At 43.1% G+C, this 13,547-nt stretch overlaps 1 protein-coding gene across 1 annotated transcript in view; it reads left to right on the forward strand.

The window, feature by feature from the left end:
- CHRNA7 (cholinergic receptor nicotinic alpha 7 subunit) overlaps positions 1–13,547 on the forward strand; it is a 121,323-nt gene that overhangs the window by 33,095 nt on the left and 74,681 nt on the right. Inside the window, exon 3 of the mRNA XM_027123748.1 lies at positions 10,794–10,838. Within this exon, the coding sequence (XP_026979549.1) occupies positions 10,794–10,838 (45 nt within the window). The remainder of the gene's footprint in view (positions 1–10,793; positions 10,839–13,547) is intronic.

A 13,547-nucleotide genomic window follows, 5' to 3' on the forward strand; every position in this document is an offset into this window, starting at 1 on the left:
GTGACAGTTTCTCAGACTTTCCTTGTTTTTGATGACTTTGACAGTTTTGAAGAGTGCTGGTCAGGCATTTTGTAGAATGTCCCTCCGTTGGGATTTGTTGGATGTTTTCCTCATAGTTAGACTGAGGTAATATGTTTTGGGGAGGAGGACCACAGAGCTAAAAGTACCATCCTCATCCTGTCATATCAAGGGCATATATCATCAATATGATTTGTCATTGTTGATGTTGACCTTCATCTTATGACTTTAGGTAGGTCAGGCCTCTCCTCTGTACAGTTACTTTTTCCCCCCCGCCCGTCTATACTGTAGTTTTTGCAAGGAAGTCACTCTGTGCAGCCCACATTTAAGTAGTGGGGAGGTAAGCTCCATCTCCTTAAAAAGTGGAGTATCTACATAAATTATTTGGAGTTCCTCTGCATGAGAGATTTGTCTGTTCTCTCCCTTTTATTTATTCAATTATTTATTTATGGCAGTGTGGACTCATGGATATTTATCTTATACTCTGGTTATACTTCAATACTACTTTATGGATTTTGTTTCTCAAATTGTTCCAGCTTTGGCCACCTGGGTACTTGTTCTGTTTGTTCCTGTGACCCTTTGATGTACCCTCATCGTTGTGAATTTATGTATTTATTTTTTGACCACTTTCTTACTTCCTGGCACTCAAAGATGCTCCAGGTCATCTTGTTTATTTCCTGCCCAACACCTGGAGTCAGCTGTTTCTGAAGGACACCTGATTCTTTTTACTGGAGAATGATTAGGAAACAAAATCTCGGCGCTTGGTGTATGTGTTCATTGCTCCTGGGGCATGTTTCTAGGCCCTCTAAATTGACGGAGTAAGGGCCAGGTGTATGTATACAGTATGTATACTAATGCATGTATATGCACATATCTATGGTATTTCTATATATAACACTGGAATCTATATTAAGCTAAATGTGAATTTTGCCTTATGTCTCCAACTCGAATCCATTACCATATAGGTAATTCTAACCTCCTCCCACCCCAGTGGTGAGAAATCTGACTCCCACGATCTTCCACCCACTTACGTAATTGTTCAATTCCAGTATACATGCAGTGGTTTTAGAATTGTTAGGCCAGACCTCTGTGGAGAACAGCTTCATCATCTAGAGTGCAGTGCTAGTGTACGGTGCCTTACAGACTCCCTTATTTTGGAATGTACTTAGGTCAGCACCCTTTTCCTCCAACTCCGTCAGGGAGGTTCATACTTTTGTGATGTATTTAGATCCATTTCTCACATTTTGCATTCCATCCTGGATCCTCTGACTTCCTAAATGATCTTCTTTTAAATTTGCATACATTAAGGCTTACTCTTTGTGCTCTACAGTTATATGGGTTTTGACAAATGCTTTATGTCTCGTGTTCACTATTGCAATATCATACAAAATTGTTTCCCTGCTCTAAAAATCCCCTGTGCTCCATCTATTCATCCTTATAACCTCACACACAGCACAACTGATCCATCTGTTTACCATCCCTAGTTTTGCAGTGTCTTATAATTGAAATCATACGGTATGTTGCCTTTTCAGCCTGGCTTCTTTCACTTAGCAGTATATGTTTAAGGTTTATCTATATGTTTCGTGGTTTGATAGCTTATTTCATTTTATCCCTGAATAGTAGTGGTTCATTATAGGGAATGTAACGCAGTTTATCCATTCATCTACTGTAGGACATCTTGGTTGCTTACAGGTTTTGCCAGTTATGAATAAACTGGCCATAAACATTAACATGAAGGCTTTTGTGTGGTTAAAAATTTTCAAACCATTGCGTAAATATCTAGGAGTGCATTTATCGGATAGTCTGGTGATACTATGTTTAGTTTTATGAGAAACTGCCAAACCGTCTTCCAGACTGGCACACCATTTTGCATTCCCACCAGCAGTAAATGAGAGTTCTTACTGCTCCACATCCTCTCAGCAGTTGGTATTGTCAGTTTTTTAGATATTAATCATTCTAATAGGTGTGTGGCAGTATCTCGCTGTTTTAATTTGTAATTCCTTAATGACATGTTGAGCATCTTTTTGTATGCTTTTTTACCATCTGTGTATCTTTGTTGTTCAGGTGTCTGTTCACATCTTTTGCCTATTTTTTAGTTAGGTTGTTTGTTTTCTTCATGTTGACTTTTCTTCCAATATTTCAGATCCAAGTCCTTTATCAGAGATGTTATTTTGAGAAACCATCTCCCAGTCTGTGGTTTGTTTTTTCATTCTGGTAACTGTCTTTCACAGAGCAGTTTTTAAGTTTAATAAAATCCAACCTAGCAATTTTAATTACTTTATTTTTTGCATGGATCATCGTCCCTTTGGCATTGTATCCAAAAACTCATCACCAAGCCTCAGATCACACATACGTTATCCTATGTTTTCTTCCAGTTTTACATTTAGTCTTATGATCCATTTTGATTTTATTTCTGTGATAGGTATTAGGTCCATGTCTATTTTTCTAGATATTTATCCTGCTTGGTGTTCCCTCACTTTCCGGGATATGTGATTTGTGTCTGTCATTAATTTTGGAAAGTTCTCAGCCATTATTACTTCAATTATTCATCTGCTCTGCTCCTTTTTATTTTGGTAACACAACTATATAGAGTTATACATTTTGAAATCATCCCAGAGTTATTGGATGGTCTATTTTTTTCATTCTTTTTCCTTTTTTGCATTTCAGTTTCAAAAGTTTCTATGACATATTTTCAAGCATATTTTCTGCCAGTGAAGGGGCTTCCTAGTGTGTGGAAACTTTTCCTCCTTCACAGCTCCCTCCTAGAGGTGCAGGTCCTGTCCATATTCTTTTGTCTCTGTTTTTCCTTTTTTCTTTTGCCCTACCCAGGTACACAGGGAGTTTCTTGCCTTTTGGGAAGTCTGAGGTCTTCTGCCAGCGTTCAGTAGGTGTTCTGTAGGAGTTGTTCCACATGTAGATGTATTTTTGATATATTTGTGGGGAAGAAGATGATCTCCACTTCTTACTCCTCCGCCATCTTGAAGGTTCCCCTACCCATCTGTTCTTGCATGTTGTTTATTTCTCCTTTAGAGCCCTTTAACATATTGATCATATTATCTTAAATTTAGTGTTTGATAATTTCAACATCTGTGTCATATTACAGTCTTTTTCTGATGCTTGCTTTGTCTCTTCATACTTTTTTTCTTGTCTTTTAGTTGCCTTGTAGTGTTCTGTTATAAATCAGAAATATCCTATAAGGTAATAGAAATTGAAATAAATACACCTTTAATGTGAGAATTTATGTTAGTTTGGCTAGTAGTTGGGCTGTAATGTTTGCTGTAGCTTTCTGTGCCAGAGGTTTCAGATTCTTCTAGTGTCTGTTTTTGTCTCCCCTCTTGATTTTGGTCTTCGCTCAGTACCCCTCCTCAGAGGGAGTCTGCAGCTTTTTCAGTGGTTCCCACTGCCCTTATTCTGGAGTGTTAGTGTGGTGGGATGATGTGGGGGAGGGGAAGTGTTCTATAGGTTCTGTAGTGTTAGGGTTAAACCTCAGCCTTTCAGTGGGCCTGTCTGTGCTCCTGGGCTGTGGCCTTTACAAGTGTTTCCCTCCTATGATGGCTTTCATCCCCTCCTTCGCATAGGATAGAAAGGCTCCAGGGCACTGGTGTGGGAGGAATGGTGGAGATCAAGCTCTGGAAAGGTTGGAGAGTAGCCTTTGCTATGGAGAAGGCTTTGGGTGGCCTGTTTCCTAAGAGTTACTCCTTCCATTCCTGTGCCAGAGTTACAAGGGGATCTTTCTTGCATATTTACCTTGAGAACTTGGTGGGGCTCCTGGAGATGAAATCCATGAGAGTGTAGGGTGTCCCCAAGGTTGTGGCTCCCTGGAGGTTTCTTATTCTCACTCAAGTTTATCCTCAGCAAACAGAGACTCATCAAAATGACCGTGTGGGTGTTACTGCAAGTTTATGGCTCTAGTAGCCTCTGCCCCAGGTAAGCAGATCTCGTCTATAACTCTGTGAATTCGCCTGTTTTCAGATTTCAGTGTGGCACTTTACGCTGCAACATCAAGCTCTCATGGGTCCAACCAAAGTCACTGATTTTCAGTATGTTCAGGTTTTTTTTTTCTTGCTATAAGAGCTTAATTGTAAGCTCTTTACATATAGGAGCTGAAAAAAATGATTAAACTTTGATTTGTTTTTGAGTCATATTTATCTTCTTGAGTAACTTGTTGAGCTTCCTTAAACTGAGGGTTAGTTCAGCAATTCTGGAAATTTCAGTCATTATTTCTTTAAATTTTCTCCTTCTGAAGCTTTTTTATTTTATTTTTTTAAAGGTTATTTATTTATTTTTGGCTGTGTTGGGTCTTCTTTGCTGCCCGTGGGCTTTCTCTAGTTGCGGCGAGTGGGGGCTACTCTTCACTGTGGTGAGTGGGCTGCTGATTGCAGTGCCTTCTCTTGTTGTGGAGCATGGGCTCTAGGCACGTGGGCTTCAGTAGTTGTGGCACGTGGGCTCAGTAGTTGTAGCTTGCAGGCTCTAGAGCACAGGCTCAGTAGTTGCGGCTCATAGGCTTAGTTGCTCTGTGGCATGTGGGATCTTCCTGGACCAGGGATCGAACCCGTGTCCCCTGCACTGGCAGGCAGATTCTTATTCACTGCACCACCAGTGCCCCTGACAGTGTTCTTTTCGGTTTCTTTGTTTTTGAAGATTTCTCTTCCATTTTTGTGAGCTTCCATTTGCATTTAAGAAGGTATTTCTGTGATTTTCTCCAGCATTTCTAGGTGTTTGGTAGCAGGACAGTGTTGGGGTCATGGATTTTACTGTTTTGCTAGAACCAGAAGTGTGTCTGCTATGCATGGTCCCAGGACACTTTCTGTTTCCCACGTGCATGTTCTCCATTACAGCTCAAGTTGTGCCCTCCTTGTGGCACTTCTGTGTCCACGTCCCTAATTGACTTAATCTCTTTGTGTTTTTCCTCTACATACTGTGGTTATCTCATGCCTTGCCTTCATGCCAGTAACTCAGTTTTCAGCTGGGTCTGTTTTGTTCCTTTCTGGCTCTAAGTTATTAGCCATGTAACCGTATTGTTTTGGTTCTCAGTTTATTTGTTTAGCTCTGCAGTCTCCCTTTTATTTCATTCGGTATTTTATAATCTCATATTTGAAATCATGTTTAATTTGATCCAAGGCTTTATTGAGTTATATAGTAGAAAGAATTCATGGGAAGCATGCTTGTCTTAATTGGGCTTTTTTCCAGATTATATTTTGTATTTTAGTTGTGTTTATCTGCTTGCCTTCCTTTCTTCCTTGCATTTTAAATTATTTATGTATTCATTCATTCATTCATTGCCAAACTATGTTTGTGAATCTGTCATTCCAATTTTTTCATCTTGCCCATGCCTTATGAGGGTGTGTCTACTCATAGTTTTTAATTTTCTGTGCTATAATGGTGATAATTTTTTTCATATATATTCTTTCCTTTTATGTGTTCTTTATTTTTGCTTAATTTATTAAACCAATTAATCTACATTGCTTGTAGAAATATTATAAATGTCAAATAACAAAAAAAGAAAACATTACTGCTTTCACTTCCAGCTCCTGCCTTTTTTCATGTATCTCATCCCTTTCCCTTCCCTTCGACCTTTTGAACCCACCTTGGCACCAGTTCCACACTGAGGGTTGTGTTGAGATCCCCTATCGCTAGCTCCTGTCTTCAGAGGACCTCGTTTTGATGGGACTTCCCACAGCCAGGTTCCCGAGAGAGTTTGTTGGAGAAGCCTGATGCTGAAGCTCCAGCACTGGTTTCCATGACCCAGGCATTTGTAGAGTCCAGCTCTTGCGTGCTTACCTTGAGTCCTGCCAGAGATAACTTGTTATGTGTGCTGTGTTTGTGAAGGGGATGCTTAGACACTGATTCAATCGGGATGATGGCTTCAGAATAAAGGGGAATTTATTGTTTCTGTCCAGAGAGAGTTCAGATGAAGCTTGAGTGTTGGTTTACCAGTGTGACTGGAGTCCACCTCTTTCCCCCTCTCTCCTACATCCATAATCCCCCGGCCCCTCCACCCTTCCTCCACTTTCCAGCGCTGCTGACTCAAGATAGAGTCTCTTCTCTGGTTCTGCTCTCATGATCCATGCCCCAGGCTTCATTCTTCCATATTTGGGTCCTCTTGGGGGAGACAGGGAGGCTGTTCTTCTAACAGAAGTGGAAAGAAGCCCTTTCAGTCCTAGTAAAAAGTGCACTCTCGAACCCCTTGCCCCTCCCTGGGAGGCTGGGGCAGACTTGTCACACTGTACTTCCAAAACACAGACTCTGAGCAACCCCCAAATGAGAACAGAGATGGGGCCGGGCCCCTGGGTCCAAGAACCAGGAACGCCTTGTCTTAGGAACACCAAGCCTGCACCAGTGGCTCTCAAACTTCTAAGCTTCCGGACCCCTCTACTCTCATAACAGTTATTGCAGATCCCTGTCCCCCCGCCAAGTTTTTTTTACATGGGTTACATCTATCAATATTTATTACCATGTTTGAAATAAAAACTAAGAAAACATTTTCAAGTCCATGAATTCATTCGAAATAATAACCCCATGCCTTGTTACCATAACTAATACTTTAAGAAAAATAACTATATTTTCCCAGGAAAAACACATTTAGTGAGAAAAGTAGCACTGTTTTATATTTTTGCAAATCTCTTTAATGCCCAGCTTCATAGAAGACAGCTGGATTCTCTGATCCACTTCTGCGGTCAGTCTGCTGCATCGTATGTCACGTGGTCTCTGCAAAGCTCTACCAACCGTTCATGAGTAAATGAGGGTGAAATAGGCTAATAACTTCTCATGATTGTGAAAAAGGTGTGGCTTCACTGATCCTCTGGAAGCATCTCAGAAACTCAGAGGTTCCCAGCCTGTAGTTTGAGAATGTCTGTGCTGTACAGATGCCAAAGGGAATCATTTTCTGTGACCATCACCAAAGTGTTTCCTTAGGACATTGGGAGCAGAGTCACCTGGCGGCTGAAACACTGGTGTTGAGCTATGAGATGAGAATAATAATAGTACTGACTTCGCTGTGTGGTTGTCACAAGACTGTAATGAATTTGAAAAAAATGTGTGTGTGTGTGTGTGTGTGTGTGTGTGTGTGTGTGTATCACATTCAGAAGACTGCAAACTCTATTTAAGGTTTAGCTGTGTTATTTTCAAATATCATTTACTGTTATCCTCTGTAGTGAAAATCATGGGTTGGTTCACCTTTTGCCCATTTTTCTGTTGGATTGTCTGCCTTTTTCTTATTGACTTTTAGGCATTTATTTCTTATGCTGGATATGAGTCTTCTCTCAGCCCTAATATCTCGCTGACTCAGGGAAAATCACAGCCTCTCAATTTATTTTTCTGCCACCGTGGGTGGCAGGGTGGCGGGGACGAGGCTGGGAAGCTGTGGCAGGGGCACTGGGTGTGTGGGATCTGGCTCTGCAGACCTTGCAGGCCCTGGTCACCTGGCTTCACCCTCAGGGGGCCAGCCCAGGGGTGGACCAGAAGGGTGGCCATCCTCTGTGCTTACAACTCAGCAGGAACTGGTCGATAGGTCCCCTCTTTTTTTAAATGGAAAATAGACTTATTAAGCATTAAATAATGTTCAGCTAACTTGTTATCCTTGTGGATACATGTTAGGTCCCTTCTAAAGTAGCTGGACAATTGGCAGAAAGGTTCCTCCTTGGGTTGAATTGCACTCTCCTGTCCGAGACCACAGGTCTGCCCAGGTTGCCGGCTCCCTCCCGGAGCCCCTGGGCTTGTGCAGGAGGAAGGAGGAGGGCATGGGGCAGGGCAGGCACTTGGGGGTTGAGTGGGGAGCAAGATCTAGAAGGGTAGGGGTGCACACAGTGGGCGTGAGGGGTCGTGGCTTTGGTGTTGCAGGGTCATAGGAAGTAAAGGTGATGTCTTTTCCTCAGGATCCCATCCCCATCACTCTGGTGAAGTCCTTCTTCCTGTCATCCTCTGAAGGGGCTCTGTTCCTGTCCTCTGTGACTTGTCACCATTTGTAATTATAGGTGTGTCATTGTCGAATTATGTTATCCCACCCTCCACCCATATTTTATATTCCATGAGCTCAGGAACCGTGTCTGTTCAGTTCCCACTGTGCATGTCAGGCTGGCATAATGCAAACAGGAAGTGCTCCAGAAATATTTGTCAAATGAGTGAATGAATGAATACGCAAATGAACACTTGGCTGGACTGTGGGTTGTACAAAGGGCTGTGTGCTGCCCTAAGGACTTGAGACTGGATTATTTGAACAGTACAGCTGGAGGAGGGCAGAGAGCCTGTCTGGAACTGAGCAGAGTTCAGACCCTGTGAGGGCCCTGCCTTCCATCAGCTCAGCTGCTGTAACCAAAGTACCATAGACTGAGTGGCTTAATGACACGCATTTATTTCTCACAATTCTGGAGGCTGGGGAGTACAGGATCAAGGTACCTGCAGCTTTGATGTCTGGTGAGAGCCTGCTTCCTGGTTCATAGATGGCTGTTTTCTGACTGGGTCTTCACATTGCAGAAGGCGTGAGGGAGCCCTCTGGGGTCCCTTTATTAAGGACAATAATCCTGGTCATGAGGGTGAACCCACCCTCATGACCTAAACACCTTCCAAAGGCCCCATCTCCTAATACCATCCCCATGCAGGGTAGGTTTCAACATAGGAAATTTGGGCAACACAGACATTCAGTCTTTGGGGGGAAGGACATACTTCACAGGGGGGTGGGAAGGAGGTGGGACACCTTGTCACCATGCAGACTGAGAGCTGAGACTCAGCCAGTGGGTGGCCCTGGGATGGGGGTGGTGTGAGGGGCCCACCTTGGGAACACAGACAGTAGCCTCTCTGCTCTGCTGGTCCTGCAGGGTTTTCCCGCATCTCCGTGGAGGCTCCCCCCACCCGCATTGCTGCTCCTTCCGTTGGAGGCTGGCTGCTGCTTTGCATTGATTACAGTTTGAAATGCCTGCTCAGTCCCATGCTGCCACACACCACAGAAATCTCATTTCCCTCTAATGAGGTTTCAGCTAACATGTTGGAAAGAAGAAAGCCTTTTAATTAGATTGGTCGTAATTGAGCTCCCAAACCACAGAAGCCTTTCTCTCAGAAGATAAAGACATGGATGCAATTAAAAGAAAGCCATGTGAATGGAACACTGGCTAATTTTAAGTTGATTAAAAACAACTCCTTAATAAGTTGAGGCAAGGGACATATGTCCTATAAGAGTTTATCAGTGCTTTCAAATAGTACTGGAGATTGGACTGGAACTAGAGCCCTCTTGCAATTCAGATGCATGGCTCTGTCAGCGACTGTTATCTCTGCACAGAGGATGGAGAGAGGTTAGCTCCACAGCTTTTTCTGCCAAAACCCCTGGCATGTGTTATTTTGAAAAAGGGGATGTATATTTCTTGTACAGAATTGGCAGCTTCTTCTGGACACAGCCCCTGGCCTTGGACCCTTGGGACTTGGTCCCCTGTCTTTCCCTAGGCAGCCTGATCCTCTCTGTGAGATTTACACCCACCTTCCTGCTTCCAACTCTCACCTCTCAGAGGCACCCAGGGTGAGCTACTGGGACAGGGGCATTGATGCATCAAAGAATCTCTGCCAGCTTCTTATGCATTCAGCACATTTGTATTTGAAGGAGAAGCAGCATCCATTTCTCACTTGTGTCCCTGCCCTGAGACCATGCCCCAGTAGATGGTGTTCTTTCTGCCACTGGGTCTGTTTTTGTGACTGCCATCAGGGAGCCAGGCCAGGTAGTTCCTGCTGGATGGGCTTATGGCCTCAGCCTCTGGGTATCTCAGCATTAATAAGTACTTTCTCCTGGAGAGGATGAAAATTGCTAATTTACAGAGTCTTTTAGGTGGGAATTGAACACGAAATAGTGAACAGCATTCTCGGCAAAACTATTGCATGAAATGGGCTTGTTTGTCTCCGTGTGCACCGTGGCTTTTGCTAGGCCCTTTTGGGCTTTTCCAGCCATGCTAAAAAACCGGTTGCATCCCAGGTGGAAAGGCCCCATGTTGACTAGCATCTTCTTTGGGTGTCCAGTGCAGGGGCAAAGCCGCGGTCAATCTGCTCTCTGGAGCTTCCTGAAAAAAATGCAGACTTTGGCGCCCAGCTTGGAACCCACTCTCAGTTTGGAAATGTGGAAAGAGGGGCTGTTGACTCAGATCCAAGTGTGAATGGTTCCTTCATAAAGGAACCACCTTTCTGACCCTTAGTTTGCTCACCTAGACAGGATGTACCCTGCAGGTGTGTGTCGAGGGCCTGGGTGCTGCCAGGCTGATGGAGGATGGGAGGAAAGGCAGGAAGACCCTTGGGGCTCAGGGAGAAATGGGGCCCACTTAGCACAGGTGCCGCAGCTGTCACGGGGCGGGGCGGGGACTCCCTTCCCCGGGGGAGGGAAGCCTATTTCAATTTGCTTAAAACTCTATCTATTCTGCTAATAAACTTGACTTTAAAAGATTGGAATCTGCATCCAGTCTTATTTTTTAAGTATACAAATGATAAATAATGTGTAAGGAAAAATAAGATAAACGATTAGCAGGTATCATCTCAGGATGGTGGGGTTGCAGGGTTTTAATTTTCTTCTCTATACTTTTCCATCTTTTGTAAGAGCTCTGTAATGAATGTGTATTACTTCAGCATAAATAGAAAAGCTGTGCTCTGGGGAAATGCAGGAGTATATTTGGAAGTGCTCCATGAATTCTATTTTCCACACACGCCAACCGTCCCAACCATCAGATTGGTATATGAATAAGGGTATCATTTCTTCTTATGTAAATCATATAAACCATATTTTTGACTTTTTTTTTTTTCCTTTAAAGGATGAGAAGAACCAAGTGTTGACCACCAACATTTGGCTGCAAATGGTAAGTTGCGACCATGGCTTCCTGCTCTTGCTTCCACGATGCCTGTGCTGGAATCACAGTGAAGGTCCCGTAGGACAAGCCAGGACTGTCCTCCCACCTTCATGTATGCAAACAGTGAACCAGACCACCCCGCCTTTGCATGTCCTGCACTACACCCTGCAAGGCAGAAATATGCACAAGTTATAAGATGCAGGTCTGCATGTGCATGTCCACAGTCTGCACACTAACTGGTCCCTAGGGCTAGGGAGTGTGTGCCCTGCTCCCCCTGGCTCCAGCCATGCACGTCTGAATGCGACAGAGTGACACCTAAGCCAGAGGCCTTCACACTTCCTGCTTCAGTGACACCCGCAAGAGTTTTGAGAAGCTGTATTTTTTCATTCATGTATTTTAACCTTGACATCTAAAGTTCTAACCTCAGATTAATTAACTACAAATTATGTTACTTCCATCCAATTGTAAAATGGACGTTTAAAAATAAAACTGTCAGTCTCTATTTTAAATTGAATCTATTTAAATGCCCATATAATTGGACGCCCATATCATTAATTAAAAAAAATATACAAACAAGCCCTTCTTTAACTGGTTGATATTTTACATACTCCCATTTTCTCTCTGCACTTATATTTCTATTCCACTTTCCACACAGAATTTTATCCAAATGTGATATAACTTTATGTTTGAAACTCTTTTATTAATCATTCTGCCTTGGTTTTCTCAAATGTAAATATTTACATAAAAATTATTCCTTCAGAAAATAAGTGAAATAATAAATAAGTGAAATAAAAAGAAAATAATAAAAATTATTCCTCCAGAATTTTTCTTCTGGATCGATTTAGGATTATGGTGATTAATGCTACATAATTCCTCAAGGTGACACTTAATTACAAATTTTAATAAATAATTATTAAACATAAAAAATTGGAAATCTACCTCTCTACAAAAGATGGGGCTTTGGAAGAGATCGGTTCAAGGTGGCGGAGTAGAAGGATGTGCTCTCACTCCTTCTTGTGAGAACACCAGAAGCACAACTAACTGCTGAACAGTCATCGACAGGAAGACACTGGAACTCACAAAAAAAGATACCCCACATCCAAAGACAAAGGAGAAGCCACAATGAGATGGTAGGAGGGGCGCAATCACAATAGAATCAAATCCCATAACTGCTGGTTGGGTGACTCACAAACTGGAGAACACTTATACCACAGAAGTCCACCCACTGGAGTGAAGGTTCTGAGCCTCACTTCAGCCTTCCAAACCTGGGCGTCTGGCAAGGGAGGAGGAATTCCTAGAGAATCAGACTTTGAAGGCTAGCAGGATTTGATTGCAGGACTTCAACAGGACTGGGGGAAACAGAGACTCCACCCTTGGGGGGCACACACAAAGTAGTGTGTGCGTCGGGACCCACAGAAAGGAGCAGTGACCCCGTAGGAGACTGAACCAGACCTACCTGCTGGTGTTGGAGGGTCTCCTGCAGAGGCAGGGGGGTGGCTCTGTCTCACCATTAGGACAAGGACACAGGCAGCAGAAGTTCTGGGAAGTACTCCTTGGTGTGCAACCTCCCAGAGTCTGCCATTAGCCCCACCAAAGAGCCCGGGTAGGCTCCAGTGTTGGGTCGCCTCAGGCCAAACAACCAGCAAGGAGGGAACCCAGCCCCACCCATCAGAAGACAAGTAGATTAAAGTTCTACTGAGCTCTTCCCACCAGAGAAACAGCCAGCTCTACCCACCACCAGTTCTTCCCATCAGGAAACTTGCACAGGCCTCTTAGGTAGCCTCATCCACCAGAGGGCAGACAGCAGAAGCAAGAAGAACTACAGTCCTGCAACCTGTGGAATAAAAACCACATTCACAGAAAGACAGACAAGATAAAAAGGCAGAGGGCTATGTACCCGATGAAGGAACAAGATAAAGCCCCAGGAAAACAACTAAATGAAGTGGAGATAGGCAACCTTCCAGAAAAAGAATACAGAATAATGATAGTGAAGATGATCCAGGACCTCGGAAAAAGAATGGAGGCAAAGATCGAGAAGATGCAAAAAATATTTAACAAAGATCTAGAAGAATTAAAGAACAAACAAACAGAGATGAACAATTAAATAACTGAAATGAAAAATACACTAGAAGGAATCAATAGCAAAATAACTGAGGCAGAAGAACGGATAAGTGACCTGGAAGACAAAATGGTGGAATTCACTGTTACAGAACAGTATAAAGAAAAAAGAATGAAAAGAAATAAAGACGGCCTAAGAGACATCTGGGACAACATTAAACACAACAACATTCACATTATAGCAGTTGCAGAAGGAGGAGAGAGAGAGAAAGGACCCGAGAAAATATTTGAAGAGATTATAGTCGAAAACTTCCCTAACATGGGAAAGGAAATAGCCACCCAAGTCCAGGAAGCGCAGCGAGTCCCATACAGGATAAACTGAAGGAGAAACACAGCGAGACACATAGTAATCAGATTGGCAAAAATAAAAGGCAAAGAAAAATTATTGAAAGCAGCTAGGGAAAAACAACAAATAACATACATGGGAACTCCCATAAGGTTAACAGCTGATTTCTCAGCAGAAACTCTACAAGCCAGAAGGGAGTGGCATGATCTACTTAAAGTGATGAAAGAGAAGAACCTACAACCAAGATTACTCTACCAGGCAAGGATCTCATTCAGATTCTATGGAGAAATCAAAAGCTTTACAGACAAGCAAAA

This window comes from Aethalodelphis obliquidens, unplaced genomic scaffold (assembly GCF_003676395.1).
Source record: "Aethalodelphis obliquidens isolate GAN/ISIS:26980383/991018 unplaced genomic scaffold, ASM367639v1 scaffold26, whole genome shotgun sequence".
Classification (NCBI taxonomy): domain Eukaryota; kingdom Metazoa; phylum Chordata; class Mammalia; order Artiodactyla; family Delphinidae; genus Aethalodelphis; species Aethalodelphis obliquidens.